The 27,685-nt window shown below is 44.9% G+C and overlaps 1 protein-coding gene across 12 annotated transcripts in view; it reads right to left on the bottom strand.

Annotated features, from left to right (window-relative positions):
* pum (pumilio) overlaps positions 1 to 27,685 on the bottom strand; it is a 285,433-nt gene that overhangs the window by 247,290 nt on the left and 10,458 nt on the right. For all 12 annotated transcript variants that reach the window (XM_069310784.1, XM_069310782.1, XM_069310783.1 and 9 more), the window contains exon 3: positions 23,330 to 23,488. In XM_069310784.1, coding sequence (XP_069166885.1) covers positions 23,330 to 23,488 — 159 coding nt within the window. The remainder of the gene's footprint in view (positions 1 to 23,329; positions 23,489 to 27,685) is intronic.

A 27,685-nucleotide genomic window follows, 5' to 3' on the forward strand; every position in this document is an offset into this window, starting at 1 on the left:
TTCCTTCCAAGATGCAAGTCTCTGATCCTAAATGACAAGTTCCATATCTTGGGCCATGCACTGCGTCAAAGATGACTGTAGTGGTTATATACCAGGCTGAAGTTCACTATCGTCTTAAAACACTCGACATATAGGTAAGGCTTTGGAGCCTGGTGAAGTTGAGGTCATGACTTACGCAGCCGTGCTGGCCTGCTGGCCCCACCTCTCACACGCCTCTTCCAAGTCTGCCTAGCTCAAGACATTTGGCCGTCCCTATTGAAGAAGGCAGATGTAGTTTCAGTACACAAAAAGAAGAGCCAAAGTCATGTTGGCGCCGTCTCTGTGCCAACCCACCTACCAACCCAGGCAGATGAACATCAGTCCTCAAGAACTCCTCAAGAATCTGTACACCAGTTAATTGACAGTTGAGAGGCGGGACCAAAGAGCCAGAGCTCAACCCCCCCGCAAACACAACTAGGTGAGTACTTACATTCTCAATGCTTCAATTTGCAGTCAACAGGTCATCGTCACTGTTAAGTTGGTGCCTTTGACGAGTCATATCTTAATACGCCGTAATTAATTAGTGTGACTTTGCTTGAATTGTCCTCGCTTGTTGATTAAGAGTTATAGCTATAGCTAAAATTTACCACGTGCACGTACAAAGTTCAGGAATTAAATTTGCTTCATATCTTTTTGTTTTGCTGTTGTGCATTTTCAGTTAGGGGTTGAGAGCCCTGCAAGAACCACCCTCTCAAAAAAGACAAAACAAAACTAGAACATATCGACTGATAAGGAGGAAAACTTGTGTCTAAGCTGAAGGGAGTGAGAGCAAGAGGGACAGGCTGAGGGAAGTGGATCTCACACACTGGAGGCAGGAATCAACACCACCGACAACATGTCAGATAACATTGTTAACCAAATGAAAAATGTTGAAAACTAAACAATATTTAGAGCAATAATTAACAAGGCGCGGGGACATAAATGGACACCATATACAAATTTATGAGGCAGCGCGTCCTCATAAATAAAGGCCAAAGTCTATTCCATCCACCCGCCAAACCCCCAGCTGTTTATGAATGAAAAACGGTTTACACACGACTCAACTGATTTCGTTCGAACACTTCCGGAACAAGTGCTTCCACTGACGAATTTTGTTCGAACCACAACGCTATAAATGCTTCACCCACGTACTACAAATACAAATAATCGCCAACAAACCCTAAACACCTAACCTAAGCCTAACTATACATAGAACCTTATTTTATAATATTTATGTATTAGAACAAATCTATTTTTAATACACAATAGGTTAAAACTGATGAGAGCGTCATGTTTTGGCCACAGCTTTAACCAGCCTGGTCTGAAGACGCCATTGCATAATGTAATAATTTAAAGCATTCTAGTATGTAACATAATTGAGAAAGAATAAATATTGAATATTCAGTACATTAAAAATGATGAATGCGTCTTTGGGTCCGGCCGCCGCCTGGACGAGCCTAGCCTGAGGGCAGGTTGAAGTCAGACAAATATGCTAGCCACAGTTATGCACAGCTGGTCCACTCCACCCCACCTACACTTCCACTGGTGACGCCGGAAGTGACGTTGCTGTGACACAGAGTAATTGGACTTTCACCCTCAGAGCAAAAATTTACTTGGAAAGTATACCTGGAGTCCTGGAGTATACCTAGAGAGCGTTCTGGGAGTTCTACTACCAAAGCCCGGCCTGGGACCAGGGGGGGGTGATACTGGTCCAACAGACTGTTGCTTGCTGCGGGTCACAGGCTCTCATGGCCACTACAACCCAGTTGGTCCTGCACTTCTTACAGGAAAGTGTCAAATTTTCTCTTAAAACTCTTCTACTTTTCTACCGGCAGTACTTCATATATCTGTCTGGAAGATATTGAACAACCGTGAACTGTTGATGTTCATGCAGTTCTCTGTGACCATAGCCCCTACACTCTTCACCAGGGCCTATACTGCTTTTTTCTACCATGTCTTTTGCTGCACCATGTTGTCATTCTAGTGTACAAAGTTGGGACCTGGCCCTCCAGTACATTCTATATTCATTCTATATATATATATATATATATATATATATATATATATATATATATATATATATATATATATATATATATACATATATATATATATATATATATATATATATATATATATGTCGTACCTAGTAGCCAGAACGCACTTCTCAGCCTACTATGAAAGGCCCAATTTGCCTAATAAGCCAAGTTTTCATGAATTAATTGTTTTTCGACTACCTAACCTACCTAACCTAACCTAACTTTTTCGGCTACCTAACCTAACCTATAAAGATAGGTTAGGTTAGGTTAGGTAGGGTTGGTTAGGTTCGGTCATATATCTACGTCAATTTTAACTCCAATAAAAAAAAAATGACCTCATACATAATGAAATGGGTAGCTTTATCATTTCATAAGCAAAAAATTAGAGAAAATAAAATAATTCATGAAAACTTGGCTTATTAGGCAAATCGGGCCTTGCATATTAGGCTGAGAAGTGCGTTCTGGCTATTAGGTACGACATATATATATATATATATATATATATATATATATATATATATATATATATATATATATATATATATATATATATATATATATGTATGTATATATATATATATATATATATATATGTATATATATATATATATATATGTATATATATATATATATATATGTATATATGTATATATATATATATATGTATATATATATATATATATATATATATATATATATATGTCGTACCTAGTAGCCAGAACGCACTTCTCAGTCTACTATGCAAGGCCCGATTTGCCTAATAAGCCAAGTTTTCCTGAATTAATATATTTTCTCTAATTTTTTTCTCATTAAATAATAAAGCTACCCATTTCATTATGTATGAGGTCAATTTCGTTTTATTAGAGTTAAAATTAACGTAGATATATGACCGAACCTAACCAACCCTACCTAACCTAACCTATCTTTATAGGTTAGGTTAGGTTAGGTTAGGTGGCCGAAAAAGTTAGGTTAGGTTAGGTTAGGTAGGTTAGGTAGTCGAAAAACAATTAATTCATGAAAACTTGGCTTATTAGGCAAATTGGGCCTTGCATAGTAGGCTGAGAAGTGTGTTCTGGCTACTAGATACGACATATATATATATATATATATATATATATATATATATATATATATATATATATATATATATATATATATATATATTAGAAAGACGGGGTTCAAGAGCTAAGAGCTCTATCCTGCAGGCACATATAGTAAGTGCACACAATTTACTGTTGATATGTACTCACACATTTACAACACGGTATACACAATAGGCGAAACAGGTGTTGGTCGCAGCTCACGAGATGAAGAGCGCTTAAGAATAATCTTATCTCTTTGGGACTGACATCCGTTCAACGCTTCGTCACTTGATGACTAATGACTCCTGTCCATTATGTTCACCAACGGCGTTATGGCATTAGGTTATAGTATAACTTAGGTGATATGAAACTAGACATTATTACCTAAAGCACTGGCAGAAGTGGGAGAAACTGATATCCTCTGGATACAATACCAACAATTCCTTGGCACCCGGGATTGTGCTCACCGAGCCAACAATAGCTCTCCCGCATCCACTAATATCCTTGGGAATAGCCAAGTCTGGAAAGCACAGCTGGCCAGACGAATCTCAGCATATTGAAGGGAATCTGTGGTTGCCACTTGACCTAGCGTCACACTTATACCCCAGCTTGGAGAACACCAAGGTCTTGTGCACCTTAAGAGTGTGGGTGTTTGCCGTCAATGTGGTAGGAACATCACACTCTAGATGCAGGCGATGAGTCACAATAGCGTGGCTAAAGTAATCTGACCAGACCACACACTAGAAGGTGAAGGGACGACGACGTTTCGGTCCGTCCTGGACCATTCTCAAGTCGATTGTGTGACTGTGTGTCGATTCTCACAATCGACTTGAGAATGGTCCAGGACGGACCGAAACGTCGTCGTCCCTTCACCTTCTAGTGTGTGGTCTGGTCAAATCACACTCTAGAGAACGCGTGCAAATGACTTTGTGCAACACAAGATGAGGCGCCTATGCGAGCCTCCTATCGGAGATCAGCCCAAAGAATTGTTTCACTCAAAGACATCCTGAGAATATTTACAAACAAATCTGGATCATTGCGGGTGTAGTTTTATGTCTGCCTGTTTGTGTTTGTGTGTCTCTCTCTCCTTCCCTCTCTCTTCTCTCTTTCTCTCTCTGGAGCAGTATTCGGTGACAGTTGGCGGGTGCTGGAGGTGTAGGCCAGTGTGAGGATGGTGGGAGAGTATTCCGGTGGAATTGAAATTGAAATAAGTTTATTGAGGTAAAATACACACAAAGGGATGAGGTAGCTCAAGCTATTCTCACCCCGTTCAGTACATCGTGTTAATACATACATATACACACATCACTAGCAATAAACATATTACCAAACATTCTGAGAGATAAACATCTACATTTCCTATGAGGTGAGGAGAATGATGGTTGAGCATAACATATATGTACAGTAGATATACGGGCTCACCATAGCCCGTGCTACTTGGAATTTGTTCCGAGTAGCTGAATCTATAACAACAACAATACAGTACAACACACATTTATTATAAATCTACAAATTTGAATGTCAGTCTGTTCAAGGTTGGAGGCCAAATGCTTGGGGTTAGCCTCACCCAACTGTGCGCCATGATTGCTTTGGGGTAGGTGACCAACATGGTTGGAATAGGGTCATCACAACTCAAGAAAGAACAGTATCCCACGGTCACATATTGAACTCCACAAATATTTTTACACTTTCCACTGACTCCCATCTGGATAAGTACGTTGGGACTGGTCTTGAGAAAATACAAAAAATTACTCATTATACTTTGTGACAGAAGTAAAAAGACATAACTTTTAAAAGATGTTAAAATGGCTTTGAGTGTACAGGCCGTCTCCTCCCTCCCCTAGACCCATCCACAGGAAAATATGTTTATTGTTTGTGATGTGTGTATATGTATGTATTAACACGATGTACTGAACGGGATGAGAATAGCTTGAGCTACCTCATCCCTTTGTGTGTATTTTACCTCAATAAACTTATTTCAATTCAATTTCAATTTCCTCACCTCATTGCTACCACTACCACCCCCCCCCTCTTCCGTGCCCCAAGCCACAACCACAACCCCCCCCCCCATCCACCCTTCCCACCAGACTTCATCCCAACACCACTACCACTTCTCCCTTGGCTAATTACTACAAACTGAGTCACACATCCAAGTAATACAACCTTAATGTTTTGAATGATTAAACAAGACACTCGACCTACTGAATACAGAGACAGCGAGGCAGGTGACCTGTCAGGAGTAAGGGGGTTGCGTGCGGCCGTGTCCAACCGTTATATTCACCGAGCTTAGTTACCAGCAGAGATAATAAGGCACAGCTAACGTCCTGTATACACACCGTTAATGCGGCTACGCATACTGCTGAACACAGTTTGGGGAGGAGGTTAAGGTCTCCACATCACCTCCATGTTTACCCAGCGACCTAGTATATACTCCAGACAGTAATACACATCCACATCACATACAGTGCACATCCATACACATCACAGTCCATAACCAGACTATGCTGCTTCTCACCTTCATATCGCAAATCACAGCTTCTTGTCATTCTCAGTAGACGATACCTGAGCCGGTCGGCCGAGCGGACAACACACTGGACTTGTGATCCTGTGGTCCCAGGTTCGATCCCGGGCGCCGGCGAGAAACAATAGGCAGAGTTTCTTTCACCCTATGCCCCTGTTACCTAGCAGTAAAATAGGTACCTGGGTGTTAGTCAGCTGTCACGGGCTGCTTCCTGGGGGGTGGAGGCCTGGTCGAAGACCGGGCCGCGGGAACACTAAAAAGCCCCGAAATCATCTCAAGATAACCTCAAGAAGGTACTCGATGATCAGGTCTCAAAACTGCACAGTAAACTAACAACTTACTAGGCCAAAAGATATTGAAAGTGCGGAATAGATCCAGTGAAGAGTAAAAGTGTTATAGACACAATCAGAAAACATTGCATGAACACCAGAGAACCACAGCTGGTAAACTTTCTTTCGTTAAATACTTGAACAACTGCCGAAGCACAATGAAATATTCTCAAGAGGCAACTGAACACCTTCCTGTAGGAAGTGGCGGATCAGCCGAGTTATAAAGGATATGGGAGCCTGCCGACCGCTCCAAACACCAGCTTTTCGTATAAAGTTTTCACCAGACAATTAGAACCCCTCAAGCTGGACTTAGGAAGAAGAGCAGTGTCTCAAAAGCGACTACAGGTATACTACAGGTACACTACAGGTGAGCGGCCTGCATAACTGAACACAGCCCAGGAGTGGTGGTGGTGGTGCTCGCAGGTGCTCTCCCCGGGACATATTGACAACATTGCCGTAATTGGAAGACAGGAGGAAGACAGCCGTGTCAGTTGCCAGGGAGTGTGAGGCAGCGTAGAGCAACAGTTGTGAAGGAGGGACCCCATCACTGCCGCCTGCACCACCCTTTCACACGCCCCCACCTCCGCTCCCAGGTCTTCCACTTCACTGACTACCACCATCACCAGTGGTCGGGTCCACGGCACGAATGGCGGCGGGTAGGAATGGGAGAAGCGGTTTACCTGTAGTGGGCTCCGATAGTTCTGCTGCTCATACCAGGTCTGGGCCGAGATAATTGTCTGCTGATAGCTTGATCGGCATGGCTGTTGCTCGCCACAGCCTGCACGCTCCTTTAAAATTTTATGATCCCGACTGATACGGTACTTCTTGCAGAAATTTGTTCAAATGCAATTGAAAACCTGCCTTGTGTTCCACCAATATTTGTTATATTTTGTGGGAAAAGTTGAAGAGACGTTAGCCTCTGATGTAGTGTGTTGATGTTGGTGCTCTGATCTTCTGTGAATGTGCCTATGGCAACCCTGCTCTTTACCGAGTATATTCTGTACCTTCTGCCATATCTCTGGATCTCCTGCCATATCTCTGGACCTCCTGCCATATCCTTCGACCTCCTGCCATATCCTTCGACCTCCTGCCATATTTCTGGACCTCCTGCCATATCTTTCATTTCTGCAGGTTGCCATTTTGTGGTGCATATCTTGGAGCTCGCCTTCCAGTATCTTAGACAGACTTTGACTGTCAGTCAGTCAGCGTCTTCCTGTTTGTCTCTGTATGCGGCGCGCCCAAGTGGACCCGGGAACCCCAGATCTCTCTCTCTCTCTCTCTCTCATTGCCTGTCATTCCTATGAACCTGATTGTATGCACCCCCCCCCCCTCCACGGTCCCACTTATCAAATACACAACACGATGATCGTGTATACAACATGTACGGCCTGGCGCTTCTACTGCTTCCGTGATTGTCAAACTGGTTTAGTTACTGTGAACGGCAGGATCTTCCCGCCCCAAGTGCATGCTGACCTACATCATGTAGTTAATCTCCCCGCTGGCCCGATGGGGTCATCTTGAGGTTATCATGAGATGATTTCGGGGCTTAGCGTCCCCGCGGCCCCGACCAGGCCTCCTTTTTGTTACACATCCCCAGGAAGCAGCCAGTAGCAGCTGTCTAACTCCCAAGTACCTGTTTACTGCTAGGTAACAGGGGGCATCAGGATGGAAGAAACTCTGCCCATTTGTTTCCGCCTCCACTGGGGATCGAATCCGGAACCTCATGACTACGAATCCGAAGCGCTCTCCACTCAGCTGTCAGGCCCCCCTGGCAGCCCGACATTTACAAGGAAAATTGAAAGGAAGAGAGAGAAGAGGGTAAATAAATGGGGGGGGGGGGAGGGAATAGGTCAAATAAATGGGAAGAGAGGAGGGGTAAATAAATGGGGGAGGGAGTGGACGACACTGTAAAGAGAGATGCTTACTCACAGGATGAGTGGCGCTGCCCAATAAATTACACGAGAAGTGGCAAGCCAGAAACTATAGGACGACTTAGTCATGCCTAGTTATTGTTAACACACAGGCAGGAGCAGACACTAGCAGGGGCATGTGGAGAGAGAGAGACCGTGGTACTTACAAGTTACGGTAACAAGGGGTGTTCCGGGGAGAGAGAGGGGTAGAGAGGTGCCGGAACACCCGACCCGTGGCACCACACCACACCTCACCTACACACACACACACACACGCCTACACACACACACCGGGCTGGATTTTCCCGGGCGTGACGTCGGTGCAACCCCAGGCCATCCAATTATATTGCCCACATGACTTTCTTTCCTAAGTGAAAGAGCCAGATCATTAACCGCACCAGGTCACACTAACCTGGCCAGTTACACTGGTATTAACCTTAGATCAGTCGGCCAGCACACACTATTTGGCCACACCCGGGTACAACCCACGCTTGTGTGGGAGACACACACACACACACACACACACACACACACACACACACACACACACACACACACACACACACACACATAGATCGCTGCCACACGTGTTTATGGGAAAAGTTGTTATCATGGAGGAGGAGGTGGGGAAGCTCTCGAGTATGCTGGATATGGCAATGACAGTACCGGAATATATATCGTCAGGGATGATGAAGAATGGGGCGGGAAATTAAGAAAACATCTAGCACAACTTTTGAGCATATCGCTGGAGACGGGAGTCGTACCATATAGTTGGACAACAACAAATTTACCTCAGAATCCAACAAATAAAACTGGCAAAAGAAACTAAACTATAGACCTGTGTCACTGACATAAGCTATAAGGTGATAAGAAGATTTAAATATAATCAGTGAGACAGGGAGATCTTATCACAACGGAAATATTGCTTCTTCTTTACGACTGTGTTGAAGGGTGTAGGACTGAGCAGAGACAATGATAATTTCAGGTGTTTGTTGGTACAAATATCCGAGGTCTTCTCTACGGCTCGATTTGTACTCCACTGCTGCCACTCCCGATCATGGCATCTAAAGCTTTACGCTCTCCTAGGCCTATGACATCACAGGCACAGCGGCCCGTCACTGGTAGAGGCTTAACCGTCCAGGATTACAAAGACTGACACAAATATCCGTCACTCGTAAGCCGGACAGCTTGTAACAGACATGTAATGCCTTTTGCAAGAGGTAGTTAGTGGTGGGCGCTAAAAGAGCAATGGCAGCGTCCACCGATTTGGGAGACTAGAAATAACGAAGACCTGTTGTGGCACTATTGTTTGATTAAACGGAACACAACCCTATGAAGCTGCGACACTTCTCTCCAATGACTCTATTTTCGTGGAATTTCTTCGACGACACCTTAGCTAAAGGGCTGCCCAGCCACTGCGACGTCACCTAGAATTATGACGGAAATATTCGTCTGGGAAGTTGAAGGTGTATGGTTGGTAAGAGTAGTGAGCCGTGTGGGAGAAGTGAGTCAGCCCCGCGGCGTGAGGTGGGATACCCGGTGATGGAGCGTCCAGTGCCAGCCTACAGCCTCGCCCTCCCGCCTTCTCCACACCGCCGCCACATCCCGCTCTTATCTCTTTATCTCATAACCTTCCTCATGTGTGTCAACCACATCTTGGTCAACGCACCAGGTGGGTGGGTGGGTGGGTGGGTGTGTGTGTGTGTGTGTGTGTGTGTGTGTGTGTGTGTGTGTGTGTGTGTGTGTGTGTGTGTGTGTGTGTGTGTGTGTGTGTGTGTGGTGAGAGAGAGAGAGAGACAGAGAGAGACAGAGACAGAGAGAGACAGAGAGAGACAGAGACAGACATAGACATTACCCACTACTGCCACACGTGGGTGGTGTGAGAGAGGAGCCAGGAGCCGGGTGAGTACAGTAGGGTGTATCCTGCTGTTCCTGGGCGGCAGGTGCTATCACCCCCATACAAGGCTAACACACCCGCACACACAACTCAACCCTGCAGGTTGCATGCAACTTGTTACCACAACGGCCAGTTTGAGTCCTCGCAAGTCTTGATCCAAACATAAGCCGCATATGGGAACCTTTGACGAATTACGTTGTATCTTCTAGATGAAAATGGTCAAGACTGGCCACACTAACAAAAATACCAAACTTGAAATGTATGTGAGACTGTGAGAAGTGGAAGACGTCTTGTGTGTTGGCGGCAGGAGGAGCTAAGACAGCCAGGGCTCCCTCGGAGGGTAACAAAGCACCCCACAAACAACACAAAATCAAACGAGGCCAGAGTATAGAGCCGCTGCTCTTCCTACCCACAGGTGTAACCAGTTCCTGCTCGGCACACCTGTCCTTCCTCAAGATACATCTGTTATACATAAACAATACACGGTATAATTAACAATGAAACAGGCTTCTATTATTTACATGGGCGGCACAACAGGCAAGTATGTACAATATTTATCCAGGTTAAGGTTTTATCGCAAGTGACAAGAATTAATACAAGAGGCGATAACCGCAGCAGCTAACACTCTAAGACATTAATGCTCGCATACCAGCATCTGTGACACTTCCTCACACACACACAGCCCAATGTGTGTGTGCATGAACACAGCACAGGGTTCCTGAGCCCAATAGGCTCAGGAACCTGTACACCTGTTGATTGACGGTTGAGAGGCGGGACCAAAGAGCCAGAGCTCAACCCCCGCAAGCACAACTAGGTGAGTACAACTAGGTGAGTACACACACACACACACTTCCTACACTTCATTACTCACTCGTAGTGAGTAATGAGACCTGGAAGACTGTGAGGCGGTAGACGGGAGCCTACCATGTGGGGCTGTGAGGTGGAGCCCCGGAGCCTACCATGTGGGGCTGTGAGGTGGAGCCCCAGAGCCTACCATGTGGGGCTGTGAGGTGGAGCCCCGGAGCCTACCATGTGGGGCTGTGAGGTGGAGCCCCGGAGCCTACCATGTGGGGCTGTGAGGTGGAGCCCCGGAGCCTAACATGTGGGGCACGAGTCCCACATGACAGCAGGGGTGAGCTCGCCCACAAAAGACAAGTCATGCGGAAAAGAGAACCGCCGGCCTGCTTGACCCAGCAACGTGAGGCGCACGTCAATGTTCCCCGCTAAAGGTGGACGTGGTTGACTTCGACCTTATATATATCACAACACACTTGTAACCTGGCATTAGTGGATGATGGGGGGTAGAAGGGGGGGGGGGGGTAGAGGGGTGTGCCTAGCATCAACCTATTAACAGTTGACTTTCCCGGCGTGACCCCAGCGGGTGTCCTCAGCTGCTACTTTCTCCACAATACCGCTAGCACACGCCCGTGTCTCCTCTTCCCCCGTCCATGACTCACACTCCTCGCACCGGGGCACTCACCCGGCTCCCTCCACCTCTTCCTACACCTCCTTCTCCCACAGCCCTACGTGGGCGTCCACACACACACACACACATGCACACACACACACACACACACACACATGCACACACACACACACACACACACACACACACACACACACACACACACACACACACACACACACACACACACACACACACACACACACACACACGACATAGGTAGTTAACGGATGGAATGCACTAGGAAGTGATGTGGTGGCGGCAGACTCCATACACAGTTTTAAATGTAGATATAATAAGAGCCCAATAGGCTCGGGAATCTGTACACAGTTCAAGAGGCGGGACCAAAGAGTCAAAGCTCAACCCCCGCAAGAACAACCAGGTGAGTACGGACTCTGGGTAGAACATTTGTATCCACCGACTTCGTGAAGGGGAGCATAGGGGCCGCCTCTCCTGCTAGTGGGGCTATGGGGGGCCGACCGCAGACTCCATACAATCACCAGTACGCCTGCAATGTTTAATGAGGCTAGCCCCAAGCATCTGGCCTCCATCCTTGGACAGACAAGCATTCTACTTTATAGATACAGATTAATTCAAGTGCACCCTGCAACACTGTTGCACTAAGGTGGGATTAGCATACCTCAACCCCGAGATTTTGGCTAATAAATATACTTCATACCATAGTACTGACCAAATAGCTTCAATAATTGTGACGATAGATTTTTCATGTACAAACTGTTTGAGTCCCCAGACATTTATGATTGAGGCTACTGTGCCTAGAGGTTGTTCCAGTACGCATATCTAGGCTGAAAACCATTACAACACAGGCAACATGTAAGACAACTTAAAATATGTGGTCACCTTGAAGATTAACCTGGAAACTGTTGCCCGGATAACTTCGGGGAAGCACGTACATGGTATGACTCTTCTGTAGTGGTATGGATATGGTGGGTATTAGGGTGCAGATGTGTTCTACATGTTTATTCTGCTCGGACTACATGGTAAATGAATAAAATACCATTTTATACAAATATTGGCGCTTGGGAGTCCAATCACTTGGTGCACACCAAAACTTGGGTCATTGCCAGTGTTTTGTTAATATAGACAGGGGGGGGGTTGTGAACCCTCCGCATGTCATTGGTCACAACAACACTTTTCATACCATAACTTTAGCAAAAATACAAATATTACAACTTTTTGTAATCCACCGAGAATGTCAATAACTTCCTAAAGTGTCCAACGACTACCACAGGCAGGAGTTTGAGGCCCAGCTGACCCATAAAGATACTATCACAAATTTATTTAGCATAAAATTAACTGAACAAAACGAGGTGGTTGATCCTCTAGGCGCAAAACAGGCGGGGTAAAAATAAGTGATAACGCACAGAAGCTAAGAGGCAGAACCCAAGAGCCAGGGGCCAGATTCACGAAAGCACTTACGAACGTGTACATCTTTTCTTAATCTTTGGCGGCTTTGTTTCCAATTATTAAACAGTTAATGAGCTCCGAAGCACCAGGAGGCTGTTTATAACAATAACAACAGTTGATTGGCAAGTTTTCATGCTGGTAAACTGTTTAATAAATGTAACCAAAGCCGTCAAAGATTGAGGAAAGATGTACACGTTCGTAAGTGCTTTCGTGAATCTTGCCCCAGATCTCGCTTCTCGGAGGAACATAGCCTTAGACATAATGATGACGTGGTGAGGTTGACTTAAGAAGGTTAAGAAGAGCGTCAAGCAGTATGAGAGGCAAGACGCAGCCTCCAGACACCCGGCCACACGTGCACCTCATCTTTCAATAGACCCAACTGACGCTCCCGCATCATTTTGTTATCCCAGATATCAACTACAGATACTTTATCTCCAGCCGAGGTGTCACGCAGTAACTCCCAACAAAAGTGCGCTGCGCAATGGTACCATTTTTTCAGTATTTGTCGAGTATATTTAATAAATCATTTGAGTCGAGGAAAGTGTGAGAGTCGTGGAGAATTGCAAATGTGGTGGCAACGTTGAAGAACTTACTTATCACTTAGATTGATAGATCACTTACACCGAACAATCGTCCAATTACATTAATGCCTATTTAGAAGAAAATAGTTTGATTCGATACTGGCAAAAGCCATTCATTTACACCTTGTAAACGTATCTATAAAACAGAATGACTATTTGTCCAAGGTTGGAGTCGAGACGCTCAGGGCCAGGGGCCAGATTCACGAAGCAGTTACGCAAGTACTTACGAGCATGTACATCTTTTCTCAATCTTTAACGGATTTGTTTACAATTATGAAACAGTTAATGAACTCCGAAGCACCAGGAGGCTGTTTATAGCAATAACAACAGTTGATTGGGAAGTTTTCATGCTTGTAAACTGTTTAATTAATAAATGTAACCAAAGCCGTCAAAGATTGAGGAAAGATGTATACGTTCATAAGTACTTGCGTAACTGCTTCGTGAATCTGGCCCACGGAACTTTGCACGATGATTTGTGAGTGTATGGAGAGTAGCAGGTTACATGCCCCCCCCCCCCCCCCCACGCCCCTCCAGTACAAGGATCGGCTCTTATTCAGAATCCCAGTGACTCCTATGAAGTATGAAAAATGGGTTTCATTGTCCATAGAGTGTTGAAACCGATTAAAACCGAACGCATGCAAGTAGTTAGCGGAAATGATTCAGATAATCTATACCTTGACTTTAGCAAAGCATCTGACAGTGTGCTTTACGAAAGACTCATTCGAAAGTTTGAGGCACATAATCTTGAGGGGTTATTCTACTAAATTGGTTTAGTGAGTATTTCAAAGAAAGCAGAGAATCAGCATAAGTGGAGTTAGAGTGGGAAACCTGTGTAAGTGTAGTGGCCCAGAGCTCTGTCCTTGGACCCCTCTTGTCCACCAAATGTAAACGATTTACAGCAACATTTGCAAATTTGCAGATACCAACACATGGAGGGAAATAAATTTAGAAGACTTAAATAGCTTCAAGACTTTCTAGTCAGGCTGTAAATATTAACTAAAGATCGACAGATGCAATTGAATACTAAATAACGTGTGTGTACTCACCTAATTGTGCTTGCGGGGGTTGAGCTTTGGCTCTCTGGTCCCGCCTCTCAACTCTCAATCAACTGGTGTACAGATTAGTGAGCCTACTGGGCTCTATCATATCTACATTTGAAACTGTGCATGGAGTCAGCCTCCACCACATCACTTCCTAGTTAGTGCATTCCACTTATTAACTACTCTGTACGTGTGTGTGTTTACTCACCTAGTTGTGCTTGCGGGGTTGAGCTTCGGGTCTTTGATCCCGCCTCTCAACCATCAATCAACTGGTATACAGGTTCCTAAATTTAAGCATTAAGCAGATTCTTAAGCTTCCTGAGCTTAAGTACGGCCGCTTATTCCCACTTACTCTTCCCCCTCTCCCCCTCTCACCCATATATCTCAACCCCTCCTCCTGTTTACATACATTACGGCCCCCCCCACCGTATGGGTGCCTTAATCTTCACCAATCAATCAATCCTGCTTACATAGTATTTTGTGTAACTATGTGGACCATCCTACATATACTGACGTAATGGACAATTAAATAGTTTGGTACCATTCACTTATAAGAGTCCGGAGCAAATAAAGCTAAAAATGAACAAATATTTCTAGGTCTAGTATAGCACATATATGTACTATATTAGGCCTCAGACAGCGTGTATTAGGCCTACGAAGATTAGGTTACGTTTTAGTGGCAACATAATTATAAAACCTTTTCCTTTCCGGGTTATCCAAATTGAATAGTACCAAATTGTACTTTCGAATTGTCCATTACGTCAATATATTGTAATGTCCGCTTACCCTCTGTCGTAATAACCGCGGCCTCTATAGTAATAACCCAATGTTCCCCAGTATTAATCCTGTTATCTTGTGATCTCTCATAATCGTACTATACGCTCTCTATTGTAATTCTCCGTCTTTCTTCACTCAATACCCCAGCTTAACACTGTTACAGTCCAGCATGACCCCTCACTGGACTGCCACGTATGTAAGAGGAATATTAAATGAGGAAGATACACCAAGGACAAGGGTTATTAGTTAAAAAAAAACAATAACAAAACACATTTACACTGCCACCACCTTCCCGACCAACCATACCTGAATGTGTCGATCACCGATCCCCCAGGAAGGCAAGGAATCAGTAACCATGGGACTCCGGGTAATATGAACTTCAGAAATAAATTTTGGAAAATTAGTTTGTGTAATTTACGTTACTAATTTAAATCCAAGGGCAACTTTAGTATCGATTAATTGTTAGGAAAAACCTGGGGGGCTTCCAATACAACACCTAAAAATGACAAAGTAGCAAAATATATCAAAGGGGAGTTAAGTGAATACCACTGGACAAGCTATACAATTTATTTTATGAAACATGTAAATTAAGACAATTTGAACACATAACCTATTCTATTTTCCCTAGAGGCACAATGGATATTTACCGAGGACACAAAACTCAAGTGCACTATACCTTAAATACCCGCACCACGGCCAAGATGTTGATGGCTGCCCTCAGCCCCGAGGATACGGGCTTGCGGCCCTGTTCCTAATACACTCCCAAGACACACTGATGAAATTTAGTTTTTCCAACTTATTGTTGGGAAGAATTACTCCTCCCACCATCTAATACAGCCCCAGGGCTCCACCCATTATTTTGGCACTGGCCAACCATTTAACACGTAGGCCTGAGGTCTGGCACTCCCCCCAGATCATTACAATATGTACGGTGGTCCACACAGTTAAAGAAGTACTATCTAAACAGGATTGATAGATTGATGAAGATTGCGCCACCCAAAAGGTGGCACGGGCATGAATAGCCCGTAAGTGGTGGCCCTTTTGAGCCATTACCAGTATCAAAAGATGATACTGGAGATCTGTGGAGGTGCGACTGCACCCTGCGTGACGGGAGATGTCTCCCGTTCTAAACAGGAGGATGGGGTGTATATGTGTATATCTACCAATACTCACCCCACCAAATGAGGTGACGACATTTCCGTTCGTCCTGGATGGACCGAAACGTCAATTCCTATTATCACAGGTGTGGAGTTAGGTCTCTAAATTTTCAAAGATGTTTTTGTGCCTTATTCTCTGCGTGTATGTACACATTTCTCACTATCCATTAATTGTTAGCGTGTCTGAGGCAGCCGAAGCCAATACAAGGACCTTGCTCACATCCCCAGCTCTCCACGTCATCACCAAGGAAGCCGGAAGCGAGCACACTGAAGCTTCCTTGCTTAACATCTCCCTACCATACTTGGAGCTGAGCGAAGCATCTCTGTATTAATCACATCCTGTCTTGCCAGCACAGCCTCGCCTAGCCTACCAGTATAGTGTGTCTTGGGTGAAGAACTACACGAAGAACAAGCCACTGTCCCCGAGGCTCCAGACCACGCCTGTATACACTGTGAGCCAACCAACCGTGGTGGACCCACTCACTTGGCCAAGGTTGTGTGTGGTGGATCAAGTACATGCTAACACAACCCCGTCTAAGGCTGCCAGTGTACGTGGAGACCAGAGTGAGTGGTGACTAGCACGTGGTGATCACCGTGACACCTGTGGCCACAGTGGGGACCAGAGATCACTGACCAGAGTGACACGGAAGTAGGAGGGGAAGGTGGGCGTTAGGAGGGAAGGAGGGAGTTAGGAGGGAAGAAGTGAGGAAGGGAGAGAAGTAGAAATAAGGAAGGGAGGGAGGAGGAAGGGGTAGGGTGGTGTATGAGGAAGGGAGGGAGGGAGGGAGGAGGAAGGGGTAGGGTTGAGTATGAGGGAGGGAGGGAGGAGTATGAGTGAGAGGTGGTAGAGACACGTGGCGCCGGCAGGAGCCAGCAGGTGGCCCCACCACCCCTCCCCCCTCCCCCCACCACCCATGTTGCCAGTGTTCTCCTTACTGCCCTCTTACTCATCTTCCAACATCTCTCAAGTTGTAAGAATAACAATGTATCAGAATTGTCATAAAAACTATGGACTAACATGACAGACGGCGCTGCCACAGTGCGCCGTAGGTTTACCCGTGGTGAAGACTGGAGGTTAAGGACAAAGCTGCAGAGTCGGGGATACTGAAGGAGATAATTTGCCCGAAACGCATTGCGTAATAGTGGCTTTAGGCATTGTATGTACCAGCTCTATCTATATATCAATCCATTAATGTAACATCACTTGTATGTATGTACCTTACCTGAATAAACATATTTATTTATTTATTTATTTATAAATATGGAAGGGGCTGATCAATGCATAGAGGGGGTTTCTGTCTTGGCCAGTACAACAAAGACAAAAATCGATTGATAAAGGTAGTATTCAGGAACGAGGCCACCAAAGAGGACATTCTAGTAAAGAACAGCAAAATGTAAGGGAATACAGAGAGGTATTTCTTCAGAGGGACATGACCAGGAACGAAATAATGCAGGCAACAGATGCAAGAAAAGCGCGCAGGGAGAGACATGGGAGCCAGGGGAACCTCGGCATCCAACCCAACAATCCCAAAGGGGAGTGGGGAACCTCAAACCAGCAATTCAGGAACTCCAGAGGGGACTGCAACACCCTCACCTGCCACCACATAAGCAGCCCGTGACAGCTGACTAACACCCAGGTACCTATTACACTGCTAGGTAACAGGGGCATAGGGTGAAAGAAACTCTGCCAATTGTTTCTTGCCGGCGCCCGGGATCGAACCCGGGACCACAGGATCACAGTCCAGCGTGCTGTCCGCCCGGCCGATCGGCTCCTCTTGTCCCCGGCTCGGACCGGGGTGGAGAAAGACAAACTATTTAGCATAGGTGGAACACGAACAAGGGGACACAGGTGGAAACTTAGTACCTAAATGAGCCACAGAGACGTTAGAAAGAATTTGTTCAGTGTCATAGTAGTAACAAATGGAATGCACTAGGAAATGCTGTGGTGGAGGCTGACTCCATACTCAGTTTCAAATGTATATTTGACAGAGCCCTATAGGCTCCAGAATTTGTACAACAGTTGACTGACAGTTGAACGGCGGGACCAAAGAGCTAAAGCTCAACCCCTGCAAGCACAACTAGGTGAGTACATCGCCTGTTGGCTCGCTATACCAGTTTACAACTTTATTTGACCTTGAAACCTCTAAAGCTCATCTGTGACATTTACCATACCTGCCAAGGTCATAGTTAGGGTTGATTTTCAGTCCCTGCCATGCTCCAGGTAACATCAGTCCCTGCTATGCTCCAGGTAACATCAGTCCCTACTATGCCACATCACCAGGTGCCCCGTCGCCATAGTGAGGCGCCGGGAAGCACCAGAGACAGGTGTTGCGTGTCAACACACGCGAGTAAATATGGTCAAATGAGAGGTGTCGGTGGTCGGGAGCGTCAGCGCCACAAAAGGTGAGACGGAAGGATCCTGTCGGCGTAGTGGCCTGCCTGGGACAAGTACCGGCGGAGGCCACCTTCCTCAGTGTGGGTGTTGCGCCACATTCATGCTACCACCTTACTCAAGCTCATCATGTGTGGTAACACAACACTGCCACAGCAGCAGCAAGACAACATTGCCACCACAGCATCAAGACAACACTATCACAGCAGCAGCAAGACAACATTGCCACAGCAGCAGCAGCAAGACAACACTATAGCTGTTGCTGTGGTAGTGTTTTGCTTCATCAACAGCAGCAGCAACACCACCAACAGCAGCAGGAACAACACCAACAGCAGCAGCAACAACAATAACACCAACAGCAACAACAACAGTACAAGAGCACTGGAGGCAGGGGGAGGGAGGAGGAGGAGCAGCAGCAGGTGGTAAGGACTGGAGTCTGGATCCCATGTTGGGGTGATGACTGGCAGAGCCCGGCCACAAACCCTGACTTCCTGTACCGTCATCATTCACCTCTCCCACACCTCAGTCTCTACACTATGCGATGTCATTTTCAGTTCAATTCAGTAAAATAGAAGCGACACTGTCTTTTTGTAAGAAAATATTAGGTCTATAATAAACTAAGGCACATATCTTCAACATGCTTGAAAATGTTGTTCAAAAACTTTTGTTCCCGCAGCCCAAGTTGACGCAGCTTACAAAAGAATGTTCGACACGCGGTGTAGAAGCTGCTATATTATAATACTAGCTGTACCCGGCCACACGTTGCTGTGGCTCAGCAACACATGCGCATTGTTGAGCCACAGCAACCCTCCCCTGTCCTCCCATCCTCCCCACCATTCCCCCCTTCCCCTCGTCCTTCCTACCTTCCCCACTCCCCCATCCCTTTGCCCTCCCCATCCCTTCGTCCTCCCCACCATCCCCCACTCCCCGTCCCCTCGTCCTTCCCACTATTACCCCATCCCCTCATCCTCCTCACCATCCCCCCACTCCCATCCCCTCGTCCTCCCCACCATTCCCCACTCCCCCGTCCGATGTTCTCCCAAATGATCTGATGTTCCCATCAGAAAAATGGGAACATCAAATGATCTGATGTCCCCATCACTGAAAAATAAGAACAATTAAAAAACGAAATGAAAACAATGATTTTTTTAAAATAAACTATACTCATACGAAATGAACGGTATGGTAAACAACACAGCTCAATTCCAATGTACTGTCCCACAAAATAATTAAATCAAAATGAAAATAAATAGAAATCTATGAAAATTCAATTTATCAATGCAATCGAAAACACTGAAATGGAATCGTAACATATTTAGTATAGCGTATGTTGCTTTTACGTGCAACAGATGGCGCTGTTTTTCCAAAATAGCAGAACATGTTTTTAGCATGTATATAGTAGGTATATAAAAACATGCGCGTATTCGAATACAACGTTGTGTCAAAATTTTAAAGTACTGTAATTGGTAAAGAGGTTTCGGAGATTTCCCCCACATGAAAACTCACATAAAAACACAGTTAACAAAAAAAAAAGTTTTTTTACCTGTCACAGATGTGACATCAATATAGTAGGTATATAAAACACGCTCGTATGCGAATGGAATGCTGTGTCAAAATTTCAAAGCAATCGGTGAAGAACTTTTGAAGATTAGCGATTTTGAACAAACGAACATTTACATTTTTATTTATATAGATTATGTAGGCGGGACTGCCACTAGATCACAGACACTAGGAATTCAAACTATTAAATCCTCCGTATGTATAATAGCATGTACACTGGAAACGATGCAAACAAGAGTTATAAAATGGAACAATTTGAAAGAAGGCGGTGGATGACAAAACCACCTGTAGTTTGTCTCATATGCCCAAGATTATAAGAAAGACAGGACACACCACAAGCATAACTTTCATCCTCTAAGTATATGTAGATAATTATCATAGCAAACATCTATTGACTACATTATCTAGCACAAACGTTGCTCCTTAAGCCAGTCCCTTGACTTGGGTTCCCTCCTGAGTGTGGAGCATGTTAAATAATTCAGTTTTTACAAGGCTTGACTGTTCGGGCATCACATCCTGTGCGTGATATAAAGGTGTTTAAAAAGATATTCATTGTGTGTGTTAGCATTTTCCTTGTGACTTCGGCAAGATTTGTCTCTAGTATGATTGTGAACACATTTACTGATGAGAAAGTCAGAATTGTTCAGTACTGTATACAGTATACAAAATGTGTCTGCTGTCAGTGGACACAATGCTACAGTATAGTGATGACTATACACATGTCAGCAATATATTACTGCCATACACAAGGGATACAAAAACACTCCCTCTATCAAGAGGTGTTTGTAAACCCATTCTCAAAGTAACAACCCATATATCCCCCATTCCAAAATTATTGCACTTCACAGGAGGGTATTATGAAACTCTCCACGTCAGTGTATTATGAAATCATCAACAAAAGGCTAACGTGGAACCCCTCCATGTGAGAGTAATATGAACCCCTCCATGTGAGAGTAATATGAACCCCTCCATGTGAGAGTAATATGAACCCCTCCATGTGAGAGTAATATGAACCCCTCCATGTGAGAGTAATATGAAACCCTCCATGTGAAAGTAAAATGAAACCCTTTCATATGAGAGTAATATGAAACCCTCAATGTGAGAGTAATATGAAACCCTCAATGTGAGAGTAATATTTACCCATTTATTTGAGTGTATATGAAACGCTCCGTGACGGCGTAATATGAAACCTTCCATGAGAGTGTAATGTGAAAGCTTCCACAAGAAGCTAATATGAAACTCTCCAGAGGTTAGTCTGAAACCCTGCACATGAGAGTAATATGATTCCCTCAATGAGAGGCTTATATGAAACCTCAATGAGAAGCTAATATGAAATCCTCTATGTCAGGTTAATATGAAACCATACACATGGAAAATTATATGAAATCTTCCACATCAAGGTAATATGAAACCCTCTACAAGAGGGTAATACGAAGCCTTCCATAAGAGGATAATATGAAACCTTCCATGTGAGAGACATGAAATCATCTGCACGAGGGAAAATATGAAACCCTCCATAAGAGGGTGATATGAAACCCTCAATGAATAGGTATAGTAATTTAAAACCCACCACAAGAAGGTAATATGAAAACCTTCACAAGACTGCCACACTCCCAGGTACCTATTTCCTGGTAGGTGAAAAAAAGTATCAGGTGGAAGGAAATGTGCCCAAACGTCTCATTACGCCCAGGAACTGAACACCTTACACTGCCCATCTCATAATCGTAAAGGTCATAAATTAACACTGCATTATTTACTGTTTTCACAATTCTGGCATTTCAAGAACTGTTTGAAATCACCTGACAAACTTGGGACACACAGTAGTCATCCAGGGTGTTAGGCAAGGAATGTACCTGTTAAGATTTGACATGTTAAGAATAAAGTGAGGGTCTGGAGTTATCTTGAGATGATTTCGGGGCTTTAGTGTCCCCGCGGCCTGGTCCTCAACCAGGCCTCCACCCCCAGGAAGCAGCCCGTGACAGCTGACTAACACCCAGGTGTTAGTCAGGATCGAATCGAACCCGGGATCACAGGATCACAAGTCCAGCGTGCTGTCCGCTCGGCCGACCAGCGAGTAATGTGCTGGGAAACAGGGATCAGATGGGACAGCTGCCACATGGATGGCATCACCACATTCCATTCCAACCCATTCTCCTGTTTAGATGGTAGTTTTTGTAGCTATGTGCACCACAGTATAAAGATTGCCATTCTAAGCAATTAGATAGTAGAACTTTGTACTATTCACTTTACAGAGTTGGAAAAAATGAAGCTAATAAACAAACTTTTGTGTGCCTAGTATAGCACACAAATGTACTATATTAGGCTTCAGATATCATGTATTAGGCCTAGGAAGGTTTGGTTAGGTAGGCTTAGTTTGTCTTTGCAACACAAATAGAAAACAGTTTTCTGGTTTGTCCAACTCAATAGTGCCGATTTCTAGTTTCTAATTTCATTGTACGTCGGTATACGTATATACTATGCTCTTCATCGTTACTATAAGTACAATACCTGTACTACCAAAACAGGAGGATGGACTGCTACATTCACACCCTAGCCTAACAGGATACATACATACATTCCAATCGAGAATTCTGTGTTCGAATTCCAGGCGGGACAGAAATAATTGGGCACATTTCCTTTCCCCTAGCAGTGAGTAGGTACTCAGGAGTTAGTCAACTTGTTGTGGGTTGCATCCTGAGCGGGGTCAGTAATTCGACATTGGGGGGGGGGAGAGGGGGATCTCGATAAAAGCCAAACGTGTATGAATACAGTCTGGCTTCCTGTCCCCCGACACAGTGAATTATTATTAATACTGAGTAAACCTCCAAGACACCTGAGGTGGTAAAGATCATATCCACAGAAGATCCTGAGATACTACACGATATAGTGTTAATATTGTGTTGTTACTCTCTTGATACTGTGTTGATATATACCAAGGGATGTTGAGTCCAAGCATGCCACAGGGCAAGGATCTATCCCATCTTGTCACCAAAACTGATGTAAATGATTTACTGATGTAATGATTTGTGTAATGATTTACTGATGAACAGTTAAGCATTACACAACCAATATGGTACTGTAATGCAAATAGGCACTAGTTGCAGGGCAAAAAATAAAAAAAATTAACACTTACATCGATGACAGAATCATCGCCTACGGCCCATCGATGCCCCTTCTGGTAAGCAAAGTCGTTGTCGTTATGGGGTCGCTGGCAAAAATAATTTACCTGCTCGTCATCTTGGGAACGAGCAAGTGATCTGCCATATTCCATATACTGCCCCTGAACCTGCAACTGATGAGAAGGAAAATACTGTACAGTAATATTATTTACAAATATAATGACTTATATGTACATATTAATTTATCTGAAGATCATGTTCACCATTTCCGTGTAAAGAGCAAGCACAGAGAATCATCCTTCATCTTTTCATCATTAATATTTTTCCTAGGAAGGTCACCTCAGTTACTGGTGCTTACATGCCTGCAGAACTAAGCCTAAGGATCATGCTAGACTTCTCAGACTCTGACTGACTTACATGAAACCTGGACAAGAATCTGTCTTTCTTGGAAACTTAGGAATCAGAGATTTACCCTAAATTAGGAAAACCAACCAAAAAGGTTAGGCAAACCAGAAACAAGGCAACTAGTATTTGCCAGCTGTGAATAATCCTCACCCCTAGTGTATTTGGCCAGCATCAGAGGCCAATGTCACCCAGGACCTTGGTCTCCCACCTACCTTCCTCACTCTTGAGAACCCCCCTCCCTCACAACCCAGACCCCATGAGAAACAACGTCAATCTTACCAGATATGAATGTGGCCACAAAAGGACAACAGTAATCCCCAGAAACAGATAGCAGCATAGGCAGAAACATAACAGGGTAATGACAAAATTGCAACGCAACCAGGAAAGAAATGAGGTAAACAAATCCCACCGATATATGTGTGCACTAGACCACATGCACACAGGAGACTGCAGGAGACTACTAAATTCTCTAGAATGCCCATGAAGGAAGCTAGCAACAGTGCCAGGCCATGAACTGGGCAGGGTAGATTGCAAAACTGCAGAGGCAAGGAAAATAAAAATTCCATGGCACTTAGATTTTGGATTATCTGTACAAATCAGACTGATGGACAGAAATGACAGGCATGAGACATATAGGGACAAACACCAAAACCTATCATACAGAGATAAAAAGTGTGTTACAAAATCTGTAGACAGAGCAAATAGGCACTTAACTCAAGCATAAGTCTGGAGCAAAGTACAGTACCATGCAAGTAGAGGCAGAGGTACTGCCTCTGCTACTGCAGAGGTACTGCAAGTAGAGGCAGAGGTACACTACACCACAGTCTTCGTGGTGTAGTGGTAAGACACTCGCCTGGCGTTCCGCGAGCGCTATGTCATGGGTTCGTATCCTGGCTGGGGAGGATTTACTGGGTGCAATTCCTTAACTGTAGCCTCTGTTTAACGCAACAGTAAAATGTGTACTTGGATGAAAAAACGATTCTTCGCGGCAGGGGATCATATTCCAGGGACCTGCCCGAAACGCTACGCGTACTAGTGGCTGTACAAGAATGTAACAACTCTTGTATATATCTCAAAAAAAAAAAAAAAAAAAAAAAAGAGGTACTGCAATAAAACAAACACTGAAGCAAAACAGTGGAATAAAGCCCCCAGAAGGTTACAATGGGATGAATCACCAGCTATGGGATAAAATATAAGAAATGAAAGCCCTTCCAGCAATTCCTGGCTTATGGCACTGAACTACCAGCAGCAGGGCATGCTAAAGCTTGTTAAAACACTACGGCACCTCTAACTGAACAGGACACTACTGCAGCTAAGTTCCAAAGTACTGTATTACCTAGAACAAATCTGACTTAAGAAGTGTCAACAAATGGGAGGGACCTGAGAATATCCAATAAGGTGGTAAATGGGATTCCCTGACTAAGCGGGCCCCTAATGCTGGAAAAACTCCTAAGGAAAACTAACAATTTATTTGCAATCAGAATATCAGTCCAGTGCAGAAGAGATGTAGGAACGGTGGTGTCAGGCGAGACAGTAATTAGGACCTTGCAAGACCTGGGTTGCAATGGAAGTTAAAATACAATCTATACAGATTTAAATAATATCATTACTAGAAAATTCTGCCCTTGTCTGGAACCCACACCTAGTGAAGGATAAAAACAAATTTGACAAAGTGCAGAGGTTTACAACATGATTAGTCCAAAACAGAGAGCTAAGCTATGAGGATAGGTTAAGTGAACTAAATTTCAAAAGGTAATATGAGTGCTACATACAAGATACTGAGAGGAATAGGCAAGGTGGACATAGGACAATTCTTTAAATTGAGAGAAAGTAGGAAAGAGGTCATAAGTAGAAGTTGAAAATGCAAATGATTAAAAAAGAAAAAAACTAGCGTTGAATGTAATGAAATGCCATTTTCTGGGCGAGACCCGGAGGCTTCCCAGAGCTATACCGGGCTGATGTGTATATATTAGACCGTGGCAACAGTCAATTGATGGAGTTCTTAGCCTACTAGGGACCATGAGCCAGAACCTGGCCCCCTCAGTGAGGCATGAAGAGCAATGGCCTATAGACACCCCCATGTAGTTGGAAGCAGTCTATATCTTCCATTTATCAGGTCAGGCACCCAGAAAGGTAGGAATCCCAAAAGAAACTACAGCTGGTTAAAAATTGCAAACCAAAAGCCAAATGAGCAGGCAGAACTCACTAATCAGAAAACAAGCAGACAAGCATGATGTCACCACAGCCGCCACGCCGCTGTCTGCTCAGCTCCCCCCTCCCTGTGAGGGGAAGCCCCAGACCTCACATGCCGGCCACCCAACTCCAGTTCAGAGGCTGAATATCAAAATCATAAAAAAAAAGAAAAAAAAAATTGCCGACCAGAGGGAGAGAAAGATGCCAGGGAGCCTCCAGACCTCACCCAGAAAATGAGGGTTCTTTACATTCAACGCTGGTTTTCTGTGGAGAGCCCCTTCGGCTTCCCGGGCCTACCTAACCAAAGATAAATTAAAAAAGGGACTTACCCAGGAGGCAGCCGCCACTCACTACTCAACGTGACGTCGAGACAACTAGCTGCAACTTGCAACCCAAGGCTACACGAGCCTGAGAAGGGCCAGGAACATTAACAAAGTACTGTGTGGCCAGGACCCTGTTTGACCTCCAAAAAAACCCTGCCTGAATGTCAGCCCAGAACATATTACCAAAAACAGCAGCCAAAGCCACAAACTTACAAATGTTGTAGGCACCGGGATAGACTGTAGGCTGGCTGGACTAAATAATCCTGCGGACGACCTGGGAGAGCCGTGCCCTGGAACAGGGAAGAAGGGAAACCGAGTCAACCCAACGAGCATCCCCTGCCACGGAGGTAGTGGCGCTCAAGTAATGAAGAGCCACAAGCAGACAAAACGTGATGCACTCCTGACCGAAACGGGCAAGCATCAGCAATCCAAGGACTCCTCCAGAAAGAAGCAGTCTCATTCTTCGCCAGAAAAGAAAGAGAAGGCTACAAATGAACAAAACAACCACCAGGGCTGAAAGAGCAGAAACCCCTGCACCGGAGGAAAGCATGAAGCTCCCCGACCCAACCCCATAGGCCAATGCCAACAAGAGAAGAGCCTTAGAAAAACAGTCCTGAACCGAAGGGGCCACCACGAATCGAGGAGAAGAGAGAAAAGAGAGCACCCAGTCCAAGGACCAGGATGGCTCAAGCGGCACATGAACAAGCCAGAGGCGAAACAATGCCCGAGAAAGCTTGCAGAACGGAGCATAAGTGACGTCCACCCCAAACGCAAGCTGAAGCGGCTCTGCCAGCGCTGCAATGATATGAGGCGACAGTATTCAGCATAAGATGACGGTCCTGAAACAACCAAGAGAGAAAGGACAAAACAACCCGATCTGAGACAACCTATGAAAAGTCAAGAAGTGCTGATAGGACCACCAGGAAACTTCACACTGCTGCCGAGACGAGACCCGCTGGTGGGACATCGTTTAGCTTGAGTCAACAAACTGATGGTCCGTATGCCGTCTCAGTTGGCCAGGACCTCCGTGCTCCTCCTCCTGGGGGGTAGGGCTGGGGAGGCTGGAGCGAACAATTGGCACGGTGTGATGACATGTTGCTTGTTAGCTTGTTTTCCTTTTGTGAGTTTCTCGCCTCTGTTCTGTCTCAGGTTGCAATTTTACTACCAGGAGAAGTCTGTTTTGAAGCGCCTACCTTTCTGGGTGCTCAACCCCGGTCGATGGCAGACATAATTACTTTCATACATGAGAGTTTCAGAGGCCATTGCTCCCTGTGCCTCTCTGAGGGGACCATGTTCTGGCTAGTGGCCCCCGGTAGGCTTGACAACTTTCTGTGGGGCTCCCCCACAGAAACTAACTCCCTACCCAGGGCAAGACGGGAAGCCCAAGACCCCTGACGAACCCCAAGGGCGAGAACAACACAAAGTGACAAATCTCAAATGAGAGAGGGA

Source organism: Procambarus clarkii, chromosome 68 (genome assembly GCF_040958095.1).
Source record: "Procambarus clarkii isolate CNS0578487 chromosome 68, FALCON_Pclarkii_2.0, whole genome shotgun sequence".
Classification (NCBI taxonomy): domain Eukaryota; kingdom Metazoa; phylum Arthropoda; class Malacostraca; order Decapoda; family Cambaridae; genus Procambarus; species Procambarus clarkii.